General features: G+C 48.5%; 1 protein-coding gene across 1 annotated transcript; it reads right to left on the bottom strand.

The window, feature by feature from the left end:
* Positions 1 to 229: 229 nt before the first annotated feature.
* Positions 230 to 27504, bottom strand: LOC131207797 (paired box pox-neuro protein). Its single transcript, XM_058200427.1, has 8 exons — positions 27466 to 27504; positions 27322 to 27424; positions 12839 to 12979; positions 12677 to 12756; positions 4756 to 4948; positions 1431 to 1603; positions 648 to 1337; positions 230 to 580 (listed from the first exon to the last, which is right to left on the bottom strand). The coding sequence occupies exons 1-8, from the start codon at positions 27502 to 27504 to the stop codon at positions 230 to 232; spliced, it is 1770 nt and encodes a 589-aa protein (XP_058056410.1).

Here is a 27504-nt window from a genome sequence, read left to right as displayed (position 1 = left end):
TAAATTAGCTTACTCTACCGGTGCCCGTTCGCTAATGGTCTAACCTACCGACTGTACCGCAGTTCGCTTACATCTAAGACCCTAGAGGTATGTGATAGTAAAATAAGAAACTCAACTTTAACTCTCACCAACGCCACGAAACGAAGGTCCTCTCGGTGCGCTCTGAGTGCTCTCTCTGTACATTTGGTGGACTGGCTTATTTCTAACGCTGCTAACCGGGGAGCGGATTTCAATCACAAATTTCGATATTGATATTGGTTTCGCTATTGGTATCGTTTAGCTTCGAGCGAACGACCGCCGACACGATGCTGGCCGCTTCGGACTCCTCGCCAACCGAGCACGGCGACGACGAGGACGATAGCCGCCGAGGGATCGGGGCCGCGATCGGTGGCGACGGGCAGGACTTGGTCGGAGAGGCCGACGGAGAGGACGGCGACGAGGGGTAGTACTTGTCATCGCCCTTCACCGGTGGCGACGAAAGGCGCGTAATGGTAACGCCATCGATCTTCTGCCGCTTGCTCTCGGGCTTCTTGAGCAGCTCCTCGATCGAGTACGGGTTTCGTTTCTTCGAGATGGCGGTCTAGAACGGAAAAAAGTTCCCATTAAAGTCTGAGGAAGATTCTTAGTAAAGCCGATCTGGGACCTACCCGCAAATCGTCGTGGTTGTCGGAGGAGTCGTCACTGTTGACGTCGGTGATCTGCACCGGCGACGAGGACGCATTCGACGCGGTCGTATCACTCCGAAGGCTGCCGGCCTCAAGCTGCGCCCCGAACGCTCCGCTCGCACCGAAAGGATTGCCGTAGGTGAAGTACCCGTGGGGGAAAGCGGCCGCGGCCGCTGCCGCTGCTGCCGCAGCCGCCGCCGCTGCCGTTGCGGCCGCCATCGAGGTGGCCTCGGAGGCACCGGACGTCACCGGAACGGAGCCCCGGTTGGCCGCGTAGAACAGGCTCGTGTTCCAGATCCAGTGCTTCGGCAGGTAGCCGGGCGGCATCTGGGAGGTGGTGGTGGCGGGGGCCGACGAGGACGTCGTCGGAGTGCTGGTGGGTGTGGAACGGGTGGAGGACGAAGGTTCACTTTTGGCGTCCGGCTTCGGGGAGCTCAGGTCCGGCAGGCTGACGGCAGGCGACGGCTTACTGACCCCACCGACCAGGGACTGTGGTGGGTGGTGCGGGTGGTGGATGGCGGGTTGGTGGAGGTCGGTCGCGGGGGTCTTGGTGATGGTGAGTCCCTCGTGCTGTATGATGTTGATGGCGGCCGTCCTTTGCACGGGCAACGAACCCGTCGCCGTCTGACTGAGAGGTCCTGGGCCGTACGAGGACACGGTGTGCGGATGATGCTGCGGGTGGTTTTGGTGTTGCGATGGGTGGTGATGTTGGTGGGGGTGGTGGTGGTGGTGCGGGTGCTGTTGCTGATGCGAGAGGTTGTGCACGGGGTGACCGGCCGACTTGGTGGCGTGCTCCGGAGAGACCGCGGCCATACTGTAGCGGTACTGGCTGAGGAGGGCCTGATGTTGCTCGAGCGTTTGACTGTAGAGCGGGTGCGCCATCGACTTGGACTGCATGTAGGCGGCGGTCGAATGGGATGACTCTCGAAGCATTTGTTCTGAACCGGCAGAGGGAGAGAGAGATAGAGAGAAGAGAATACTTTATTTTAAAAACGAATTGTTGCGAATTGAAAGTGATGGAAAGCTTTATTACAGCCTCGAGCCACCTTCGGGGGTCATAAACTTTTAGTAATATTAATTAAATGATGGTATCATGTAATCAATATTTCGAAGAAAAGAGTGAACGTTTCAGGGATTGTTCGTAACTGCTTTCAAGAGCCGAATTACTGAGTTTAGATAAAACAGTTTCATACAATTTGATAAGAAGAATTGTTCATTGTTTTTAATTATATCTTCTAAAGAAAACATAGCCATATTTAGCTGCAAGTTTCTCAAATTGTGCTGTAGTCTTCAAAATTGATATGTCGCTGATCGCCATTATAAAACTCCAACTGAACTCCATTATAAAACGCTACGATCATTCAAGGATCGTAAACGGTCGGCTCAAGCTGTTTTCGCATTTAAGATCTTGACTTGATCTTGATAAGAGATATTAACTCGCCCTTGCTCGATTTAACTTTTCAGCTCCTGGTCGATATTTGAGAAGACAATTCATCCTGGAACTCAGAATTGATACGCGGTCATCCCTCACCGGATATAATCCGTTCCTTATTAATCGTTTGCTGATTCTCTGTCGTACGTAAAACGATTTTTACGATTTTTTAAAACGAACGATTTCCAAATTTTGTACAATTTTTCAATAATTACAACACAATTTTCTAACGGCCCGTTACTTTCGACAAACGGTGTGAATCCACCCTTCAAAAGGCCGCTCACCGAAAACATCATCACAAATCGATCGCCCTTGCTGATTGGGGCCAATCTTTGCAAAATACACCAAACTGGCCGACCACCGAAAGCCAAAATCAAATCGACACCTTGCCTTGGCGGATCCGGGAGATCCGTCATTTTATCTTTTACGCATCCTTATCCTTCCTTAGCCAGTGCGAAAAGTGATGAAAATTTGCATAAAATCATAATGAAAAGGAGCGCGCTCGCCGAAATTCGCGCCTTCGGAACAGCTGAAAGGGGCGCTAAACGAACGGCCGGTCTGGGGGCCAATTTGGTGGCGTCCGTACTTCCGACGGTGCTCCTTTCATTCGGATCCTTTACACAGCGCGGTCGTGAGGTGGTGATTAAGTGAGCTAATAAAGACCCTCGGCGGTCCCATCGGACATCGGGAGCGGAGCATAAACATGGCGCAGATCACCGACAGATTGTGTGTCCTGACAAGCACTCTCGCATTGCCCGCGTCTCGTAATTATCAAATTGCAGCCGACAGAAGAAGAAGAAACGGGCCCCACGGCAGCAAGAAAGGCAGAAGGAAGCGACCCCAAAGCAAACGCAAGAAGTGCGCCCTCATTGAATGATTGCATCGCACTTACGCACATGCTCATTACGGTCGTCTGGAAGGACCCCAAAAGGATGCGCGGGAAGGACTCGTGCCTCGGCCTGACCCTCTGGCGCACCGAGAGAGACCCGGCCAGACGACAATTGCACTCAATTGCGGGTAAGTGATTTGGAACGAGCGAGCGTGGCTCGTGGCGCACGAGCCTGATCACGGTGATCAGCGGAAATGATGATGTCTTCGTTAATGTTCCGACACTGCGGCACATCTGCTCCGGGTAAAAGGAGCCACGGACCCACACTTGGGGTGCACCGGCGCGTGATAAATTATGCAAATTTAATTAGCAACTCGCCCCAAAAACGCTTGCACTCGGTAATGAGTGTGTTTTAATGTCAACAAATTTGTCACTTTTGGCAGCGTCGTGCGTCGTGTTTGGTCTGCTGGCGGGTTTTCCTTTTTTCCCTGGCCCCTCGCTGGAGCCGATCAAGCTCCAAAATGGTACGGGGCCAGGTGTGAGCCGTGGCCGTAATGTTGATAATGTTGTCAAAGTGCCGGCGCACTCCGAGATGAAGTGATACGCTGTAATGATGATGGTGATGATGATGATGGAGGGGATGGTGTCAAAAAGGTGGCGGTAATGATAACGCGCTGTCAGTGGCCCGATGTCATCGATCAATCAGAGGCCCTTTCACTCCGAATCCTGTGACAGGCTCGAGCTTAATTAAAAAGACAAGTCAAAGAGCAGACACACCTTTCGTGGATAATTATCACAAGTTCGGAATCGGATTTAAAATCTGCAACGATCACACTGACTGTGATTCGTCATTTCACCGATTCGCAGCTATCGTGGGTCAATATCGTGAGAATTCAAAAGGGTCCTCTCCTGCTGATGATCTATCCTTTTGCTGTGTACAGGGCTGTCTAAAGGCCATTTTTATTTGAAGCCTTCTGTGTGGGGCAACTTCGTAGACTTATTACTAGTGTTTTTTGGGGGTTTTTCTTGAAGTATTCTTCAAAATGATGCTCTTTATCGAAACCTTTTTCCAATAATTTCTTGGACTCGGCATACACCTAAGTCGTATCAGCATTTCTTATAAAATAGGCAAGATTGAATGACTGAAACCAAATGTACCAATGTGTATCCGATCCTTGTTTGCCTCTTGAAACAAATGATTATATCCCTACAATTTCACCGCAGTTTGTTGGAATTAATCACCCTATGAGACCAGGTATTCCAACCGGCAAAAATTGTACAAATCCTGACTTTATTATTCTAAGTTAAGGAGAATGATAAGTATGACGTTCTGTTCCCATTGGACAGCAACTTTGAACTGATAGGAAATGAGTGAGGCAACATTCATCATTGGAATCGAGCTATCGACAACTCCTGTGGAGCTTTCAAGTAATTTTTCTTCGTATTGGTAGGACCTTCGACCTTAGGAATTGTGTCTAAAAATTAAAAAAAATCCTCCTTTAATCAATTTAAAACAATGACTAGGAAAAGAGAACGAAACCAATTGAAACGCAAAGAATCTATCTGACGTCGAACGGACAAGAATCCCGCCAAGCACGCAAGCCTTGTTTCGTGTTTGTGGAACTTTGTTAACACTAAACAATGTCACGATAGGCCCCACCGGGGGCAATTAAAGTGCATGTACAGCATAACTGCAACGCCACTTTGTAGCGGTGTAATAGCAATGCGAATCGGATTAAGCAAATTAACACCGGTCCTGCCGGTGCGGAAGAGGTGCGAATCATAAATCCCCACCGCATCCTGGTGCCGCCCTGGTGGTTCTTACTTACCGTTCGAAGTCATATCATCGGTCCACATGCCACCGTTTCTGAGAATCCGGTTGACGGAGCTGACCGACGGTATCGTGTTGGGGTCGCATATCCGCTGGCTGAGGAGCTGATCGCGAATTTCCCAAGCGAACATGCCCGGATTTTCCTGCTTGAAGCGCAGTATTTTCTTCACCACCGTCGGGGTCGCCACTTGCTGGAACGGAACGAAAGAAGCAGAAAGTGTTTTGTGTCAATCCCTGGCAAGTCGAGTTGCGTTTCCGCCCCTCGTTCAGCCATAAAGTTGCTGCTGCCCCAGGTAAACCCCCGGGATCGGAACTGCAACATGCTCTTGTATATGGTCATTTATTATATTGCCACCATAAATTTGCGCTCCACCGCGGTGCTTATCAGCCATAATCCGACCCTAGCAATCTAGTTCCCCGCCGGCCGGAACGTCTCCGGAACGGAGGTCTGGATGGAAGTGTGGCTCGGTGCGCGGTGACCGATTGGCTCCGGCGCTGGCATTCGCACTCCATTATGGAAATTCATAAGCATGTAGCAACCATATCGCGACTGACCGCGAAATTGCACCAATAAATCGTATTTTGTCGCATTCGCGTGCAAGACCCCGCAACTGGTCTTGGGCCACTCTGCCTCGGCCTGACTGCCTAATTTGTTGTCGAATGAACGGTGGTGGCCACTGGAAAGCATCAATCATAGGGTCCAATTATAAATCTCACCACTCAGCACCTACCCACTTTCGGCGAGCTGTCGACAGCCCAGAAGAACATTCCAGGGACCGAGGCAGGAACCGAAACGGCACCAGTCCCCAATCGAGACCGGGTGAGAATTTACGGTCCTACCTCGTTGACCCCGCATCGCAGCCGGACGTTATAAATCGCTCCGTTTTACGAGATTGGCAAAGCGGCGAAGCGAGCTTTATTGTCGGGAAAATTGAAACCGAAAGCGGTTGGAACCCTCCCGAAGGTCCTTGCCGTCTCGGGGGGGTCTCTTTCGATAACGGGCAATCTAAAGTTTTTTTTTGCTTAGCTGACAAGGAGGGTCCAAGTTAAGAATTGGAACTGGCCCTCACACGATACACCTGGAGGAGCAGCAATCTGATCGCTATGGAGAATTAATTTCCAACTAAAAACGCATTTCCACCGCAGGGAACGCCATTTCACGGCCGCGCAATCGGAGCCCTTATCGGGAGCAGCAGGGACCCCGATTTTGGGTGACTGTTTTCCACTTCGGTTCCAGCCGTTTAACTATAAATTCAGCTGGCGTGGCCCACGTTTGGCTGAATTCCGCACTAGAAAGTGGTTTTCGGACTCGGAATTTGATGGAATTTTCTGGGAAAAAGTGATCGACGAGCCGATGAGGGTCTTGGTTTCGAGGAGTCCACAACGCGGAAAAACTCGAAGTTTATCGTCTGTCGGATGGCCATAAACATTGGGAATGTCACTCGAGCGATAACATTAAATAAAGGAACTCATTTAAAACAGTTTTATCTTTCGGCGCACCACAAAACTATGCATTAAATGGTAGCCATAAATTGATTCAACTTCGGTCCAGTGCAGATTTTGGGCATAAAAGTTAAAACAGGAACCGACCAGAATGGAACAAGGGACACCGGAAAACTAGTATTTACAGCCACACCGAAGGCCTTGAAGCCTTCGGTTCTAAATCGGACAACCGAACCAACCTAACATTATGGCAAAACAGCCCATAATCCTGCTAAGGACAATTCGACACAATGTATTGCCCGTGCCGTTTCGGCAAACTGGCAGCTGAACTGATATTAAAACGTAACCAACCTGTAATCAAAGAAGGTCAACGCAACAATAATTCGAGTCTCAGCCGCGCCGACCAGTCAGTGGACAGGCGTATTTGGCGTCCACGTCCATGCTTCGGATTGCAACGCAGCAACAAGGAATGTATGTAAATTGAAAGTACAAATCATTTTAATTGTAGCCCGTTTTGTTATCGTCGCGCTCGGTTACAATCACATTGGCCGAGGTCCGGTAAGTCCGGGGCCCTTTTTATTGGCCCCCATCTGGCTGGGGTCTGGGAATGTGCAACGATGTCTTCTGACTCCCGCGATCAGGGCCAGAGAGCGTTCGATGGCTTGGTGTCGTAAAATAAATTAATTACCGCCCTCGGCGGCGAATGCTGGTGATTGGACATTTTGTAACATTCTGCTCACCATCGCCGCCACCGGCAGGATTGCAAGGATTTGTTGGAAAATAGTGGAAATTATTTTATTGTTCCGACCGGCGGTGGGTGACGGCAATGCAAGCGCACCATGTGCGGCGAGTCCGGGTTGATGAATATTTTACAAGATTATTAACACCTTCGCCGTTGGCGTGAGATTCGAGCAGCTGATCGCTAGCCCAGCTCTTGATTGTGTCCCGAGCTTGCCGGGTGCCGATCATTATATTGCACGGCGCTGCGATGGTATCTGATTCGGGTAATGGCCAACCATAATCGGCATAAGCGCGGGGAACGATTTTATCAAATCGCTTGCACCGTACCTGAGCCCGTCCGCTGAGCATCGTCGGACTGCGGCGACACCCACCGATGTTCGACAACATATCGAATTGATTTCATTAAGCCAACGGGGAACCGAATGCACCTTTTTATGGGCACGGCGGCCGCCGAAGGTGGCAGAAGAACCATTGCGAGACATTGAATCGAAGGACGAAGGTACACACCAGGACTGAAACGTGGAATAGCTATTTTCTGTGCCTCAGCCAACATCACAGAATTGTTGCGAGTGACTCGAAGAGCTGTACTGTGGACACTTATTCAACACTTTTCCCATATTCAAGGACTCGTATTGTTAGCCAAGTTTAAACATTTTATTTAGATCCTATTTAACTCACCAAAATTAAAAGAACAATATCGAAACATTCTTTCATTGTTCACATTAATCGACAATTTGTCAACGACAATGTCAAATTGATCGCTTTTCAAGAGCATATTGAAACAAATCTTGTCACGCAGCATTTCATTTCCAAAGCATCGATCAAAACCTTTCGAACTAATTTATATGAAGTGCTTCACAGTTTTACTATGTTTATGATGCATCAACAGCGAGTTAAGCTAGTCAATACTTCCATTTTCGTCCTTTTTCTTAGGATCACGAAAACTACGAGAGAATTCTCCAAAATGAGCTGTTGGAAACAAACTAATCAATAGATAGCCTTCAGTCTAGCCTTGGCCTTATTGCAACTTGAAGTTTGAGCAACTTAAAAGAAACAGAAAGAGAAACAACAATTGCGGGTCTTATTTTCATTAAAATTATTATTATTCAATCCATACCCTTTAGCCGAACTTTTGAGTAAGTTACTTAACATCCTTGTTGCTACAAATATAAATTATGCTCTTTGATTGCCGATTGCGTGTGCTTCGTTATAATAAAAACTCTTTTGAATCCAAAAAACGCTCCACTTGTGGACAGCTGGTCTTCTTCTCAATCGAAAGCTGTCGAACGAAACCACGCATAAGGCGACTCCGCATGAATGGCCCCGACGGGATGAATGAATCTGTCCCAAACTCCCAATCTCGAAACCCGTCTCCCGCGGACTCTGAATAAATCAGAAACCCATATTTGGAACCGAACCGCGCGAACCACTTCCGGAGAAAGAAGAAATTCGAAACGCGTCTCGTGGGGGCCCGAGAAAAAAGGAGGAGTTATGCTCGAGCATAATGCCCGACCGCGAATCGCTGTCCGCGGCCACTTTTGTCACCGCCAGTTGTCTCTTTCTGAACTGGCTGGCTGCGGAAACTGGAAGCCGTCGGGCAATGTTGGGAGGCCCTGCGCATACATAAATCATATACAACCCGGGCCCGGCTGACCGGCGGCCGCAGCCTCAGCGAGATACAATCTCTACCAATCTACCAACCGACGGCCATGTACGGCCCTCGGCTCGACCGGTGTCCCGGACGGGGTGAGAGGAAGCGGCGATTTAGTAAATTTAAATTGAATTTTACGAGTCCCGCGTTATCGGGCCGTTTGAATCGGGCTCAAAAAAGTGGGCCCCAAACGCTGGCCGCACGTACCGTTTGGAACTGGGTTTCTGGGCAACGAACACGGTGGCGAACAACAACAGTGGTGTGAACAAGACACGATCGACCACCGGCGATGTGCCTTCCGGCGGCGGCTCGGCCGAACACGGCCGCGAACACCTAAGTGCGGCGAAAAGGCAAAGCACCATAGCATTAGCATAAATTAATACGCGACCAGCCAGTGCGGACCAGCTGCAAGCGGATCGCACCGTCGACACTGATTCCGATCGTCCGATCTGGGCCATTCGATGCACTTTCGGTGCAACCGACACACTGGCCTGGCGTCAGCTGCATATTGGGGAGTCCGTTCCTAAACGATCGATACGGTAAGCCACACGGCGACGTCAGGAGCCCGGCCGGAAAAACGACCAACAAAACGCGGCCACCGAAAATGAGTGATTACTTTTCCGGTGATTTATAATTACTGTGGGTTATTTTTGGGCTTCGGCTGGTGAATATGTTACAGTTCCCACGCCCTTCAGCAGAAGCGTAATGATAAGCGGAAGCCTCACTATCGACCGGGTTTTGGCTTTGGCTGGATATGTTAAAGTGGAACACACACACCCGAGCGTAGGGGCAATGTTTTCAATACTTTATTTAAAAGAATATTTTAAGCAACACTTTATTTAGAAGGATCCACACAACGAAAGCGGTGATGGCCGAAATGAACCAAATTCTGTGTCCAGAAGAGACTTCGTGCTTTTCACCTGCCCCGAATCGAGCACCAATTTTCATACACTTAGTTTTCCGTGTCAACATTATTGCCCCAATCATCAATCACCTACTTGCCAGCCAGAGGCCCCTTTAATCAACCCTGTCCCGAAAAAATGAACCCCAAGGAGCGTGCCCTCCACGGGTTTATGTGGGGTTGTGGATCTCGGTCCGTCGATCCATGATATGGTTCGGGAAAATCGTATCATGGTTGTGCTGGGCAAACAGTGCGCCTCCGCACACCAAATGATGTGATAATGGGTTGATAAGTGGATAATGTTTCCGGTAGCTGCGTGTTGGGGGCACACCCGGATCTGCGACACACATTTGTCGCCGGTTTGTGATGGAGCAAATCATAACAATGCAAACAAATCGGCACCCAGCCCCATTTGCCGAGCGGTGGGACCTGCAACAACCAGCGTAACGATTAGAAAATGATAAAATGATGTTGTCTTAAAGCTTTGCCCTAAGGGCATCCTGTTGTTCTATGGACATAATTTTATAAGAGATTTTTTTCACAGAAAAGTAATTGCAAAGGATAAATTATGTTTTTCTCTCTTCTCTTTTTTCTCTTTGCTAACTCGCTCGCTTATAGATTTGACGAACAGGACGCGGTCATCGCAGGAGGAGATAACCTTTTAGGGGCGCTGCCGGCCTGGTGGAGGCTAACTGTGTCACAACAATGGAACAGGAATCGGTGGGCTCGCACCGAGACGGTTATTAGCGACAACCTCACAGTATTCAGCGGCTGCACGGCTCCGAACGGGGTGGATGGCTAACGGATTGGCTGTCGGCGTAGATCCTGACGCGCCACAAGTTCAGCTTCCTCGCCAACCTGCACTCCACCGCGCTGCTGGGTTTAAGCTGGGTGCGGCCACCGCAGGAGAAGATCACCTTTACCGAAGATCCGGTGCTGCTGACCGCAATCGCTCGCGACCTCTTCAAGATGGATATCAGGTAGGACAAGGTGGTGGCCCTGTTTGACCCCACCGGTAGCCTCTCGGTCAACTGCGTCCACTAGGACTGGGGCTATTCATTGGGGTTGGGGCTGGGGCTATTCATTGTAGTGTTCCTCCATAAAACCCTCGGCCAGTATCGATTTCTAAATAAAATGCTTTCTATTTCAACCGTAAAAACCATCGTTAAAATTTTCTTTATTTCCGCTGGGATTGGATAAAAATTGGCCACTGAAAGAAATGGGGGAGGAATGTAAAGTAAAATTCGTAGCAATACACGAAAGAAAATCAGAGCCCGTCGGAAGCTTCAGGGAACACATTTGGGAAACACTCCCATACAAAATTTGGGTAAATTGCAACAAAAATCAGATAGTTTTCAAGCAATTTGATCCAAATTCAGCTGGAGCGAGTTTTGCCATGTATCCAAGATCCAGCGAAGCGAGAAGGGAAGCCGATCGGATACGTCACCGGGACTCGGACTTCAGTGAAACACCCAATAATCGAGAAATTAGAATGGCGTGGCGACGCACGCCGGGAACAGCTAGATACTAGCAAATAACTAAACCTGCCTTGGCTGTTTTAATATCAATAATAATTTGTTAAACTCCAATAGAAGATATACTAACATTTTAACATATTGCATGTAGCCAATGTAATGAAAAAGGGGTTTGAATGTGTGCACTTTTCTCTACGAAGCGCCTCTGTTGAACAATTCGTAGTAAAATTTTACTGGTAAACTGAGAAAGAGAAAGAAAAACTTATCAACTTTTTGTTGTTTGCCAACAGCAAAAATCACTAAATAAGAGACAGCACAAAGCCGCAAATATACTAGATATAGTAGATACAGCATAATAAACAATACTAGTACTTGATAAAGAATTAGAGTAAAAGGTTCAGATTATGTTGAATATCTACTTGCGTATGGGTTGAATACGCAATAACCATTTTCCAATATGCTCTTTTTCGTTGTATTGTGTAAACCTCTTTGAGACAATTAGATGCTGCGTTATCCGTTACTAGAATCCCGGCAATTTTAGATACGATCAACGACAATAAAAAGTAGCAAGTTATGATCAGGCCAACTCCCTAGGCTTTCGTGTAGAAGAGGTCCTACCAGCAAACCACGATCCTCGTTAGGTCGCTTAATTTACGATTGAAACATGATCACGAACCCACTAATCTCTAGTCTTTTTCAATAAATAGTATCCGCAAATGTGCCGCAATGGACCCCACGTCGTGTAATGAGAATCATAAATTCAGAAATAAAGGCCACCAAAGCTCGCGGTTCAATGTTTAAAAATTATGACCAATAAAAAGCAATTACTAAACTCCGGCTCACCGGCTGAGTAGTGAGCAAAACTCATCCCGAACCGCACAACTCCTGTCCCGGGCGGTGGTTGCTCATATTTCAACACTCATTTCACAGGACCTGAGAATCCTTCCGGTTCTTCCGGCGTGGCAGTTCCATTTCGAAGCATCAAGATAGTGAGCCACCCGGGTGAGTGAGCCCCCTTTCATGGAGTTCAGGCCGACCCTTTGACCGCCCGTTTTGAAGTTTCCGCCCGAGTTCGCGCTCGTCTGCGCATCGGAACGGGCCAACCGGCCAACGAAATATGACAGTGACATATTGGTTCACATTATAAATAATTATCTCCACCAACCTCGGGGGGGACGGAGGTACCTATCTGTCCTTCCTGATCGGGCTTTCAATTTGGTCGCCGGGGTGCCCTGCGTGCCCCACTTTTACGATGTCCTTTTTTCCCACCCCGGCCAGCCATACGCAAATGTACCGAAAAACGGTGCACGGATCACGCGAGGGCCCAAAACAGGACACGCCCGGAGAGAGGAACGGGAATTGTTTACGACACGCAATTAGTTGGCCCGGCGGCGCGGCCCCTGACAGTTAAGTGTTTTGCCGTTTGCTGTCGTCGTCATCATCGACCGGAAGGATGGCTGGAAAGGAATCCATTTTTGGTGGACCCCTCCGAAAGGACCTTCCTTCACAGTTCATTATTGGTGCCGGTGTAACGCGCGAGTTCGAGCGCGCCGTGGCCGAAACGGTCCCTCCAGGCTCCAGGATTCGAAGGAAGGTCCTTTTCGGTGGACTGGGTGGCCATAATTAAGATGGCGCACTTCCGATACACTTAAGGGGCCCCCGCGGCCGAAGCCTTTATCCTTTTGCCGTTATCCTTGGGCGCACTCACCTTGGTTTTGCTGCCACCGATCGAGCCGGGCCGTATCGATCCGGTTTCGTAGAAGCGGGTCAGAATCTTCGAAACGCAACCTGCCGACGGGAGTGGAGAGATGGTTAATCGATCGATTTAATTAAGTCCGCCCGGCGGTCAGTCCTCGAAGGGGGTTCTTACCGTGAGAAACGAGTAGCTGGCGGGAGATGTCGCAGGGCCGGACACCCATCAGCGCCAGCTCCACGATTCGCCGTCGGACGATGTCCGGCAGCGGGCGGCCATTGACGAAGACTCCTCCCAGCTGGTTGACTCCTGCCTGGCCTGGACCGAGACGGAAGAAACGGAAGAGCGAGAGAGCGAAAAGGTAAGTGATACATAAAAACAGCATAAGATAAGCGCGAGCGCCACGAAACACAATCCATCGGTCGATAGGCCGTCGGAGCATAAATCGAACGTGGGCACGTGAGGCAAATGGTATTTTGGTTTGGTTTTTATTTCTGGCCCATTAGGACCGCCGAACGGCCCCTGCCCGACGGCATCCGGACATGCTGAGAATGGTGAGGAAAATTGGCTGACTCGGCCCAATTAACGGCCCCGAAAGTGTCACATCACGGTACGAAATTTCACGCGAAAAACCGCGGATCGCGGGACATACTTTTGCCGCCGCGTAATAAGCATCAACGGAACCTCGGGCGGCGGCCGTTCCGTGCAATTAACCTCCCGGTTTCATCCCGTCATAAAGGTTATGATGATTGCGTTATGAAATGTTTCGGTTTGGGGTAAAGAATGTCACCGATGGAATGTCCGCTCGAAGCCGGGCCAGATGCTGCAACAGCACGATTGCATTCGTGAGACGAATTCAAACATTGGGAGCAACATTCAACCAACGACAGCAGAAACTTAAGAAGCGAAACCGATCGTGATAAGGAAGTATGTAAAATTAAAATAGTATTTTATCAAACAAGCACTCGGCATTGTTTACTTAATCTTACTTCACTCTACAGAATTTACAAACTTTCTTTCGAAATGGTGAGACCACGTTCAACTAATTAAGGTTATTGTCAGCTTGTTTGAAATTCAACTGCTTTTAAAGATGTTAATGCTCGATTTTTCATTTGAAAATTAAAATATTTTCCATATTAAGAATTAAGCTAATATGGTCATCATGAAAGAATAGTTTTAATACAATCGCTAACAATATATTATTTGTTACCACGTTGGTTAATACACCGTCTCGTCAATAATAACATATATTAACTGCGTTAACTGCACTTTTGTGGAAAATATATAAATTTATATAATAAATCATCTTCAATCTACTAAACTCATAGAAAATAATGTTAGAAGCCATACAAAATCATTCAAGGTTGTTATGCATTCCGTGTCATCTACATAATGCAGCTGAAAATTGCTCGAAATTGATTCACATATTCAATTAAGTTATGATGAAAATGATAAAACAAACAAAAATAGCACAAAAAAGCGCCCTTCTTTCGGATTGGCACAAAGCCATTGTGTTATGCCAGTCGAGATGGCCAATCAATTTGTGCAAACAGAACGGTGTCTTTCCCTTATTTTACATGACTAAACGTGCACCAAACTGAGTATCGAAAACACTCACTCAGATATTACTGCGTGAAGCTACTTTAAAGCCATCATCCTCGCATCAACTTAATTACAGCCTAGCGCAACAATTAAAGTCATTCTCTGTCCGGCCACGTGAGCGCAGCCGGATCATTCACCGGTGGTCGATGCGGGAGAAAACACCGCCCTAGAGCATGATACAAAAAATAAAACATAATCCAAAAGCGCAACAGACACACCTGCACACGGGGCTAATGACAAAATTGCTAACCTCCCATCGGCAGCAATGCATTTACTTCAATCAAACCGAAATTGGGTTAGAAACGGCGGCATCGTCGGAAGGCGCCCCGAAGGCCTCCGGAGGCCCGCCGGCGAATGACACGGCGAAGCCATCATCATTGTCCATGATGCTTTCCGATTGTCCTGCTGCCTGTCGCACATTAACGAAGAGGACCAGGTGTAGCGGGACAAACTTTTCGTACTGCGCTTGAAGCGCAACGGAAAAGGACATCATCACCGTTTGAACCTTAGCATGTTCAGTCGTACCTTAAAGGTCAGCATTAAAGTACAATGTTGTGGTCTGAACTCCGCTCGCTGCTCGCTCCTCGGTTGAGCTCTTGCTTAGGAGAGCACTCCCTTCTAAGGCTCTGCTCTGTATTTTATTTGCGTCACTTTGTTCTCCGTTTCCTTGGGTAGCCAGAGGTAAAATGGTCGGCACGCGACTTCCTAATGAAGTGTAATTACATGTTCAAACAAATTCACTTACTCCTGTACGGCAACCGAAACGCGATCGTACGCTGGTTCAGACCTCAGAGGTACCTCTTTACGAACGGAACCGAAATGTGCCGTGCATCACAGCTGACCAGACGCATCGACAGTGGCAATGTAGGTTTCTGTGCCAAAACGAAACGACTAACTCTTGAAACACACCACCTGTGGCCGGTTGCTCGAATTTTCGGTGCTTTTCACTTAAATTTGCAGACACCATAATTACAACCGCGATCGATCAAAGCTTTGCCGCGTGCCGCGATCTTCAACGCGAAACGCGCAAGACGCGAGTATGTCCTCGAGCGCACGAGCCAGAGATTCGCAGGTCGCCGAGAACACTTCGCAGGTCGCCGAGAGCATAAATCGAACACTCGATAAGACCGCCGGCTTGTGGTGGTATGCAAATCGGATGATGTGGATGACATCTAAACTAGAACCTTCGATGGCACACCTTGCGCCAGCATGCCACCGAAAATTGGAGCTCCGTTTAATTTGAATATTTATTAGCGCATTCCAAACCGATGATTTGATTCTGTTATTGATTTAGAATATGGCGTACAGTGTTCTGCGTGTCCTTAAAAAAGGGAAGCCAACTGCACGGCGTAATTTGCATGATGCTCTTAATGATAGAGTAAAACTACAAAGTAAAGAATCAATCGGCGTTTTAATTCATTGAAATTAATTTTGTGATTGAATCAAATTAATATGTTCTTTGAATTAGCAAATTAATTTTCTTTCTCGACTTCTATTCATTCCATTCTTTCCCATCCTTTTATTAGTTTTCTTAGGTGCCGTTAGTACGTTTTGTTAACTGTTAGCAATTTATTATTTAAATTATAATATTGACTACCTAATTTTAATTAATAACACTATTAACCTCTTATTGTATTATTGTAAAATAAAAAAATGTAAATAAAACCTATAAACCTGTTCTTTTAAACTAATTTTAATTACAGTAAAATGCTCACCATTATTTCAGTGAATGGCAATTTCCGTTTCTTAAGTCCTTCGGGCGTCTTGCTGCCAAATCCTATGCAAACGTCGCCGATATATTTTATGTGGTGCGATTCATCAAATTCGCACCATCGACGGCAAAAACCCGAAAACCGGCGAAGCTTCCTCCACCGAAGCGAGGACCTGTCCGGCCACTCGGCCGGCTGGTGACGCTCTGGGAGCAAATGAATTAAACATGACACCGAACCAAGGGACGCGTCGCTTCTGAGCGCATCTCCGTCGGTAGGCATAAAATCATATCGACTGACCGCGCTAAAGACATTTTTTTCACCATTTCACTCTACCGGGGGCCGCGTCCGTGATCGTAAAGCGTGATAAAAATTTAACCATCTCCAAGCGTTCACCGATCACATCGATGACAGCATCGGTAATGAGCATCATCGCGAAGCGACCGACTCGCGACGTGTTTTGGGTGAACAAAAAAAAACGAAACTTGCCAGCTTCTTCGAGAAGAGATCACTGATCAAGATCACTGCGCACTCCGAGCGCGATGGCGCTGTGCGATTGTAGGAGTCACCAGAGCTACGCGATTTGCGATTGCGGCCCCAGATGCGATCACGGATGGCGATCACATCGCGACCGCCGATGAATCCTAATCGACGGCAGCCGAGAGGACAAAAAGCTGTCACAAAATTAGCGGCCCCCGATAGCGACCGCCGTAATGACACAGATACGTGGTGTCGGCCGTCTTGGCCAGGAAAACCGGCCACTCGCGGAAGACGGGAAGCAGGTCTCAAAAATCGATCATAACGAGTCTCGAGTGGACGGGCATCGAAAATACCGTCGCCCCGTCGGAAAGGGTGAAATATGTGGTGTGCGAATTGATTGATGGGATATAATTATGATGTCTCTCCGGTGTGAGCGCGCGGGCCTGAGCCTCCCCCTAGATGGAGACCGGACGGGGCTCCCGGATCGGCAACCGGGAAATATGTTTATGCTTTTTAATATCGGACCGGCAAACGGAGCAGCCCCGATATGGCTTCATTACCCGGACCGGGCCTCCTTTCTCGGTCTCGGGATCCTGCAAATGGAATGCGTGAACCGCTGCGCCTCCGCACCTCCAGCACTCCTTCCCCGCCCAGCATCGGGAGTCTCGTGGCCCTTTTTTGTAGGTCGAAGACGTGGCTCAAATCGGAGCACGCCCGAGGCTCATTTAGGAAATAATTTTAAATACCAAAACAAAAACCGTGGCTCAAAAAAAAAACGGGACGACGCAGTGCCGTGCCCAGGCCAGGTGGTGGTGGTGCAGTGGACTGGGAACCGGTCAATCCTGGCTGGTTGGCCAACAAACACGGATATCAACGGGCGGCGGGTTTTGCTTCTCGTTTGCGCTCGCGCTCTTGGAAAGTGACCATCTGGAAGATGGTGCGCCTGCGACACGGAATTGGTTTGTTTTCGAGCGAAATGACAAGAAGTATGCAAAGAATGTATGGCCGGCGTCCTGGGTTTTTGCAACTAAACCGCGAACGCGGCCGTTATTTGCCGTTATCATTCAAATGAAACATTGTAGCCGAGAAGATCAAACATTTCATGGGAACTGGTTTCACATAAATTTATCAACACGGCTGATGGTGACTTAGAAAACGTAAGCTGACAAAATTTCACTAAGGGATGTCTTCTTTTTGCCTTTGATGGCTTAAAAGACGTGTAATATAATATTAACCATATTTTAATTATTTAATAAATCATATTGAACTTAATTACAACCAAGCCTTGGAGCTTGCAAATTGTCTTAAAGCCGTTCAATATTAGGCCGCTACTTAGGCCGCTTTTAGGAACGCTACTTACTGGGCCAAAAAGGTGTTAGCATCAGTTTTTTGGGATGCGAATGGAATTTTGTGCGGATTACTTGCCGGTTTGCAGAAGAAAAACAGCCTCTTTCATCAGGGCAATGCAAGCAATTTGTCACAAGAGCAATTTGAAAATAGCAAAAATCCATGAAATTATGCTCGAATTGTTGCAGTATCCAGCGTATTCACCGGATTTGGCTCCTAGCGACTTTCAGACCTAAAAAAACATTATGACTGAAAAGCGTTTATCACCAAATGATGACGTCACAACAGCTGTGGAAGCGTATTTTGAAGCCCTTCCAGTTTCTCACTTCAGGGATGGAGTTTATAATCTCATTGGATCAAGTACATTGATGTTCAGGGAGGCTATACTAAATAATAAAGTGTATTTCAAACCATAAAAATGAGTAATAAAATTTTGCTCATCACAAGGTAGTAAGATAAAACAATTGTATGTAAAAGTTTGCAATTTACCTAAATAAATCCGACTAGGCTCAACTGAACAGGAAAGACTGCGTGTTTATTTGAGTTAGGCCTTTAGGCTTAAAGGTTGAGATCAACGAATTGAATTTCACCCCGAATTTATTGACCATTTGCGTTGCAGAACATATTTCAAACATATGATGGCGGTTGCAACGTGGAACAAAACCGGAGACTTAGGCACTGCCTGTTGGTTTGATTAATTTTAACGATTCGCTGTGACACCTGTGTGACCGCTCCACAGTCGTGTCGATTGAGCAAAGCCCAGAAAAAAATGGAGCATAAAAAATCCGTATCATCGCATCCGATGGCCACACCGGTCCGTTGCCAATTGAAATGCCAATTCTAATGAACCTCGGTGAACCAGAACCAGTTCGCGGCAGCGTTACGCAAAGGCGTTACGCAGCGCACAGTTTTCCCAAAATGGTCGCACTTTTTTCGTGTACTGGTGTGTCTATTTGTTTGCTGGTGTGTTTGTGAGTAATGAGTGCGCCGCGTGATGAGCGGCCGACGCTATCCGATTAATGACTATGGTCATTGCAAGTGCGCGGCGGCTGCCGTTTCTCGGCTTATCGCGCTGGAGGACTCGTGGTCCGATGCTAATGGCGGCCGATCTGGCCATGCGCCAACGGCCAGCGCCACCGTTGCCGGGCGCCGCCAGACCAGCCCGGCACCGGCTAGCTGGGCTCCGGTTGAAAATGGCAAGAAATTAAAATTCATTTCATATAAAACTCTCCGTTTATAGTCCGACCGGGAGTCCGTTTGGGTTGGCCCGGCCGAGTGGCCGAAGGTTCTGCGCCGCCGCGTGGTCAGGTCAGGTCAGGGGCTCGTCTGCTTCGGTTGGGGCCAGGGCCGGTCCAGGTCCGGCCGAAAGATCGGGGCTCATAAAAGGCCACAGAGTCGGCCGGAAAAGTCGGCCATCTTCAGTCGGCCTTCCATTCTCCGGTGGCTCTCCAGCCGCAGACATAAACCTGAACCTTGGAACGTATGTTTATACGGTTCATGTTAACGTTTTCGGGCCGTGCCGTTTGTCATTTTTCGTTCCCTTCCCGAGCCTTTAGCTTTCCGGCGGGTGAGAGCAACTTTTACGCCTGCCACTATTAATTTATGTCCCAGTGAGTGACGGGCCCGCAAGAAGAAGCATTAAACGGCGAGGCCCAACGGCTTCGCGGCTTGTCGAATGTGCCGAAAACTGCGCGCGCGAACGTACGCAAAATCCACCAGGAGTGGCCCACGATTTACGATCGCTTTTCGCTCCCCAGGCCAGCGATTGTCTTACGATCGCGCCTGACGATCCGTTTCTGATTGGCTGTGAAACGGTGTATAGGGCGGCGGCCGTTTGCCGAAGGTTCTGGTGCTGCTTCCCCGGGTTTTACTACCCCCCCGAGTTTGGCGGGTTGGTTTCGGCTGCAGGACTTTTATTTTTACCCCCTTGCGCAAGACTCCACATCCAGTCAGCGGCGGACCAAATTGGCAGACTTTAGCGGTTTAATTAGCCGTCCCCGTACGTCCGTCGTCTTCGATTTCGGGAGCAATTAAAATGCTCTTCGCAAACGCGCGGCGACCCATTAAAGGACCCATCCCTGCGCGACGCCGAAATAGGGCGCGCCGGGTTCCGATCTGCATATCGGACGGTCCCCAAAATGGCCGAGCCGCCTTGCCGAGAGAATTCAGAAGCCGAAACGTTTCGAGATCATCAGTGATCGTTAACGGAAAGGTATCACTCGCCGACGCGGGTTCTTAAGACCCCGCGGGAGTGGCCGCGCCTAAATCTGGAACGAAGCTGGAGCGCCGTAATCGGCGGAGTCGGCGGACATAACAATCGACCCTATATCGCCTAATTGATTCGCCTCAATCCAACGTTGCCGAACGGGCAGTTTCGGGCAGCCATGGACCGTGTAGCGCCAGAAATGGGCTTTGACGTGTCCCCGAGGACGTGGACGTCCCGAGCGACATTAAACATTCACACGGACCGATCTGCGTCAACGGACGTCTCTTTCCCGAGGGCGCGCCGCCTCGTGACCCTATGATTATGCTGCATTTCCTCCGTCGATTACACGCAAACAAACTCTATAATTTCTGGCCCACGGCCCAGGGCGCGCCCGACGGAGGATCTACCGTCTAAGCGCACTCCGGGGTCTAATGAAGCGTCACATTTGGGGGCTGCGCATCGCTAATCAGTAAGCTGCATATGCGCTGCAGCATGCATATTGTGGCACGATGCTGTGGCCAGATTAGAATCCAAGCCCCGATCGATTCTTGGTCGGTCTAAGGCAGGCAGGCGTTCAATTATTTTGATTATGCCTGTTTCGGGTGTGCCGGTAGTCCAGGACAGCCTGCCCGGTCTAAGCACGCATCTAAGATGCCTTCGAGGACGGCAGTTTTCGTGTGACGCCGATCGGGTTGCATCTGCCTTTTGCCGTAATGATTTTCCGATCGATTTACTGTCGAGCCCGTCGCCAGTGTCTCCAGTTCCAGCGGACGTCCCGTGTGTCCCGTCCAGTAATTGATCATGTACTTCGGGAAACCAGAAACTCATAAAAGTGCTACATTAGCCCGTGTTTAGATATTTGTTTGATGAAAACGATCAATTATTTAGCACCAATTGTTATCATCAGTTGGTTTACTTAACCTGATGGGGAGTTATTACCGGAGGTTCATTATCAGAAATTACACCACTCGCTACACGTGCCGCTGCTAGTGGGATTATGTTACAATGAAAATGCGACTCGAAGTTTGCGATTAAGACCCCAATAATAATCAATCGGATTCCAGGTTCGCCCATCCTCTTGGAACCGAATTCGTGTAGCAAACATCCGGCCTCTCTGTTTCGATGTTCTTCCATGTAGCACATCATAAGTGACGAAATTGACAATAAAGCTGAACACTGAGTCACCTGGTCCTAACATGACCAGGTGACTGTGTCTTGGAATTGAAAAGAAGGGGGATTTCTTTTTAATGCCACTTCGTAAGATCGGAAAAATATTTTTCGTAGCTTAGCACGGTGTGATTCGCTTGAACAACCGATAGCTTCATACGTAGAAACATTTCAATTCCCAAAAAATTTATAGTTGCTTCAGTGCATAGTACCTGCGTAGAAATTTTGACCATAACCAAGAGTGGTCTTTTAAACATAAACCTTCTATTTTCCTTCAAGAACACAGTGGAAGAAATGACGGGATTTAACGACCGTTTAGCTTTTGCACAAGCCGCAGAATGTATGATCGTCGATGTGCGATAATATGAATCAATTCCTTCAATCAGTTGTCCTGTCCTGAAAAAATACTTTTAATTAAATTTTGATATTTACTGATAGACTATTGTAAACCAAGTGAGATATTTCTTCCCGTAACACTGATCCCTGATAATACTCTTCCAGGCATTTGATGGCATTTTTTGTTGTAAAATTGTCCCACGGTTTGGCCGTAGCTAGTACATCATTTTGAATGTAAGAGGTTACCATTTTGTAAATTGCTCATGTGTCCTGCACCAGCATTTTTTAAATTTATTTATTTTACGAAACAAATTTCGAAATAAATGTATAGAACCACACATGCAAAACGCATGTTGTTCAAGCTCGGTTCACGAGCATTCGAGTGTCCGTCGAGAAGAACAGCGAAACGATTAATTGGAATTGATTAGATACCAGTTATCTACAAATGAGGTGTTTTCTTCATCAAAATGCGATTAATCTATCTCGCGGCTACCACCGGAAATGGACCCCCTGGGCAAAGAGTACCGCAACGATTCGGAGGCTCCGTCGGAGAAGCTACACGTTTGGGACCCAGCAATCTTCTCGCCCGATTCGCTCCCATTACGCCGGCCCGTTACAGCTTCCCGGGAAGTGATTACGATGTGGCTTTTAGCTTCCCGATTAACGAGGCTTCTGTTGCGGGTCTGTTAACGTGAGGACCCCAGTCCATCCACGGCTCCGGGTTCACGGTTCTCGGCTCACCGTCTTGCGTAACGTTTGACGCATTTTCCAGGAACCGCTGAACCGCGGACCCCGAGTCCATAAAAGTGGCCAACGGCTCACCGAGCGCGGGCTCCCAAATTTTTACAAGGATCTCCCGCTAGGCGAGCATGGCGCACCGCATCGTCTTAATTAGGAGAATAAAATGGTAACAACACCTGAAAACACCACTTTTCTAGGCGAATGATGCCCCGCACGGCCACTGTGTCGGCGTGCGACCAAACCGTGAACCCCGGGGATGCTGGAGGCCGTCGCCGCCTACGTGGCAAATGAAGCAGTAAAACAAGTGCGTAGTTAGCCCGTAGCCTCATCTCTGGCCAGGAGGGGGGCAAAGTAAATCCTAAAACCCAAAAACAACCTGCCGCGAGTTGGCCAGGGCTACCCGTAACCAACGCGCGCCACGCTACGGTTCCGTGGCCGTCTCGGCTGAAGCATAAACCATGCTACAAGCGGTTTTTAGAAACTCCCGGCGTCGTTCGTTAGGCGATCGCGAGGCCCAATTAATTCTTCTCCGCCAAAGACTGTGAAGACCTTGCCGATGTGTCGAAGCATTGCAGGGCACCTTCCATATACGAGCGCCCTCTGGTGGCCCCTCAGAGTTCCGGCAGGAACTGCGTGTGTTTGAAAATGAATTAATTTCACTTCAATCACCGCACTGGACATAAACTGACACAACCACACCAACACCATGTCATTTGATGGGCGTACGGTTTTTCGTTCGCCCCTTCGCAGTGTCCGCTCGTCGCCGGGCAGGACCATCCGTCATTTTCTCGCCGGCCGAGCCCAGATTGCATAAATCCATTCTTTCAGTCAATTAATTGTCAACTCGCCGGCCTGAAGGTGTCAGTGGGCCGATCGACTTGGGCCACGAAGGACGTCCGTCGGTCGGGCGGCCGACCCTCCCAAGTGCTCCGGAGTACGCGTGAAAACTGACGACTGGACGACGCCCAAGCGAACTGGAAGCCACCGGAGACGGTCGCGGCAGGGAGCGGGACACAAAAACGGGACTCGAAAACATGGTCCAATCGCCGCCGCAAGATAGCAAATCATTTGCGCTTTTGCGCACCCGCAGCCATGATGCGCGACAGCTCCTTGCGACAGTAGTTCTGCGACGTGCGCGAAAGAAACTGACGGCAGGCCATGGTCTCGCTCCGGTTGCGATGGCCGGGGCGAAAAAAGCCAGCCTTTCCAGTCAACGCGCAGGGTTGATTTATATCGAGTTCTGGAATGCATAATGTCTCCACCCGGCCAGTGTGCCGGGAGGAGGCTGCGCCAGACCACGGCAAAAACTGCATCCAATTTAAAGTGATGGGAAATCACTCTCACACGACACACTCTGCACGATCGTGTCGGTTTCGGATGACCGGACGACTGTCACCCGGCCTCGGACCCCGGGCCCCGGATGGACTACGTTCCCAGCGGACAATGTTGGACGGGAAGCGAACGACCACCACAACGGGCTCGAGTGGAACCGATCGACGGACAAATTAATGCTTCGAAGTCTGTTAAAACCACGTTAGTTCAACATCTGTATCATTCGATTTTTGTTCACCGATCATATTAAGCTCATCGTTTTAGACGGAAGGACCCAGGTATAGACCAAGGAGACGGATTGATGAATCGGTCGACATAGCCGATGGCGAATCAAACAGGATCTCTCGATCATTATTGTCGTAACAAACCGCCATTGAGTTAGTTTTTGCACTAAATACTCTGCTGCAATTGCACTTCTATTAGATGGACGATGTTTATGGTAATGGTTTAAATAATACTACAATTATTGTTTATACTTTTATTTTGTTTTCGCATTGGTATGCGCTATTTGTATTCAAGATTCAATCGAATGGCGTTATAAAGATAATTTGAATATTTAAAGAAATGGAGCGTTTTTATGAAAGCATAGCTCCAGCTCGTAGATATCCACTAAACACTCAGGATTGTTGGCAGTAATTGTCAAATAGAAGACGCCGTTTAACTATCGAAGCTTAATTCGAGTCCGGCCATAGTTAATTATTAACCATAGAGTGATATCAGGAAAACTGAAAACTGAAGTGAAGTGGGCCGAGCAGAACATTGTTCGAAATCAATCAGCGCTCGATAACAGATATAATATAGAAAACCTTATCAAAATCTACTTTTGACCTCTGCGGCCCACCGCTTAGCCCAACTATGCTCGCCGCGCGACTCATATGGTCGCACCCAATATCAACCGCGTATCGCTAACCACCGAGATTTCATCTGTGGCCCCGGTGCCCGGACACGAAGAATTCGAACCGATTGCGATTTCGTTCTGCGCATAAAATTCCTCAAATTATTACAACTTGTATTATGAGACAGATAAAAAATTAACTAATCTGTAAATATAATTTTTATATTTCATCCCGTTCCATTCCGTTCCGCGTCCGAGCCGGGCACGGTGGCGGACGCGGTGGCAAAGTGACGAAAAGCGGAGAAAAGCGCGAGAACGACATCACACTCCGTCGTCGTAGTCGTCCGCCGATGCATGTTCGATGGCTTGGCCTGCGGGATGTATCGATCAGATCGCTACCGGATCGCTCCGGGAGCCACCGGGATCGGTCGGACCGGCGGCCCCAACTGGTCCACCGGGATTGACTTGCAGGAATGCCAGCAAAAAACGGCTCCGGCCCCATCCGACCTGGCGGTTCTGCGCCGGATTCTTCGGCCCGTTTTTCATATGCACCCCGGAGCCGGGATCGGCTACTGCACTGCGCGAGCGTCCTCAGGAGCGTCCGTGGCAAAAAGCTCTAATTTATGCACAGCACAGTAGCGGAGTTGTGAGATACTTGTGAGGGATGAAATGGGTTCAAATGCTGCTGCTGCTGCTGCTGCTCATCTCCTGCGGCCGATCGCTGGAGGGCACCACTTTTCGGATGCCCCAATCGGCGTCCTGAAGAAAAAACACTCATCTCACGAAACGGACCAGCTCTTCGGCGAGCCGAATAACATTAATATTGTTCGCAGCGTTTCGGGATCCGTTTCAAGCCCGCCCCGCAGTTCCGCCGTTCCGACATCGAAAACAGGATCCCGGACGGACCCCGCGACATGGTACGAACAGGCACGCACGGCCGCAACTCATCGCTCAAGCCGTGTTCCGTTTATTAAAAGGTTGTGGAATTTTGCGGAATTAATTTGTATCGCTCCCGTTCGGATGACTCCGATCAGCGATAAATAATGACTTATTTATCCTCCGGAGCCCTGGGCCCGGGGTGATAATTGCGTTTGATTTGTACGCTATCTCGCGCAAGGGGTGATTGATGGCACAATCTGTGCTCGGCCCAGAAATCGAGTTTTTTAGTTCCACAACTCGAAACCATATGATAAGCTGGATCGGTAGCTACAAACAACCGTTACTGGTTAGGTAAAAAAATATAGAATAATATTCATTCACTTATGAACACTTATGAATGAATAATATTCATTCACTGAATAATTCATTATATTCACTTATGAACATAACATTTCCCCATTCAAAGTAATTTTCATTAGATATGTTTCACTTATGGCTCACGTCTTTTGCAATCCTCGAAGCAATCGAAAAAATATTTTTCACGATCTGGTTCTCTTACGATTAAAGTTTGGTGAATAGGAAATAGTCAAAGGTCAAAGGATCTGGAGGTCATGGGATGCTGGTTGCGCTCAACTAGAATATGGTTTTTGAGCAAAAATTAGCGTACTTTTGAGCAATTTTGAGACAAATTTCACTGCGACCCGTGCCCAACTAATTAATAAAAATCAAATGAGGCGATCCAATCGATATCGAGTCCTCAGCAACATCAGAAACGCTATTTCGACGATTGGGCAACTCTTCGACGTCCTCTAAATTGCTTGGCCCTGTGGAAACTATTTCTGTCACCGATAAATGTTACTTCGGCCGATGGTAGCATATCAATAAGCCACAGTTAACAGTTGGAATACTCACGAGGATTCAATTCCGTTTTCACAGAAAATATGACGCATTTTTCGCAAAAATATGTTCGTCTGTGTGATGTTATTGTTAAATTCAAAAGTCCCAATACGTCAGATCACGCATAAATCGATTTACCTTACCGAGCTTTATGCAGTTAACATCCTTTTATAGTTTAGAAGATTTTAACCTATTCTTAGCAAAGTAGTTCAGTTCTAATCATTTTCGTTTGATCGTAAAACAAAACCTTCTTTCTCGTTCTATGAAGTTGTCGAACCCCCGTGAAGCTGAGAATTTCCTGAGCTGAGACTGTGTACCGAAGCTGATTACCATAGTTGACCAGAGATGAGTTGACTTGACTAAAAACGACACATAATGTGGTCACATTACGTTCACGCTGACCTACATATACTCTCCCCGGATTCGTTATGTTTGTTTATCATTTCCTACCGGCGTAAAACATTGCTCCTCCACAATAGATGGACCTGGCGCTCTGCACGTGTCGCCTCGAAAAGGTTACTCAAGACACTCGGCGACAGCTTCACCGGGGGTCGCTGGTGCCAATCTTGTCCGGCAACTTCGAGTCCGATAACCATTATGATTGCATTTTATCGTGCTCGCGGCCACGCTTGGGAAAGCAGAGAGCTTCTGGCGGCGAATGGCGATTGTATTACTTTTCAATTAGACCGCCAATTCGACCGCCGCAGATTGGTCGCTCCGAATCGAAATCGACCACAGAACCGTGCCATGCCGCGCCGTGGCGATGTGGGCCGATTAATGCTAAGAAGAAGTGATCGTACCGTGTAAGGTGCATCTCTCGTCGTCCTGCCCCCATCTGGCAGGCACCATAACCGTTATCTGGCCACCGCAGCCGCCCGGTGATCATTTTCCAATAATACTCGCTAAATGCATTCCGCAAACCGATACGCCGCGTTGCGATCACACGCATTCGCGCGCATCAAGACCAACCGGTCCGGAGTCGGTACTCTATGGCGACTCTACGCGGTCCTGGCGACTCCAACTCCGGCTCCGGCCCTTACGATTGCGTGCAGCGGGTCGCGCGGTCTTAATCGGCGCGCTCTTAATCTACGAAAATTATGGCCGTAATCTAACGATCGTTTCCACTTACCGGTATGGGGCATTTCGTCGATGCCTGGCGGCGCGTTGATTGCCGTCTTGAAATCAGATAGGCTCGCCTGCGCCGGCGGGAGATGCGCCCGATGCGGCCAAACCTGCAACAGAAGCGGGGAAAATTCGATTTTTATGTTATTACGCGCTGCCGCCAGTTTTCGTCCGCCGATGCGAGCTGCAT

Source organism: Anopheles bellator, chromosome 2 (genome assembly GCF_943735745.2).
Source record: "Anopheles bellator chromosome 2, idAnoBellAS_SP24_06.2, whole genome shotgun sequence".
NCBI classification, from domain to species: Eukaryota; Metazoa; Arthropoda; class Insecta; order Diptera; family Culicidae; genus Anopheles; species Anopheles bellator.
This window is presented reverse-complemented; position numbering and strand designations above follow the sequence as displayed.

What these genes read in the sequence shown, in the direction of transcription:
- LOC131207797 (XM_058200427.1), bottom strand. Translation starts at nt 27,504, where the DNA reads ATGCAGCTCGCATCGGCGGACGAAAACTGGCGGCAGCGC. An exon ending in ACGAAAACTGGCGGCAGCGC is followed by an intron (nt 27,425 to 27,465) that starts GTAATAACATAA and finishes CTTCTGTTGCAG; the next exon opens with GTTTGGCCGCATCGGGCGCA. An exon ending in CCAGCTACTCGTTTCTCACG is followed by an intron (nt 12,757 to 12,838) that starts GTAAGAACCCCC and finishes TCCCGTCGGCAG; the next exon opens with GTTGCGTTTCGAAGATTCTG.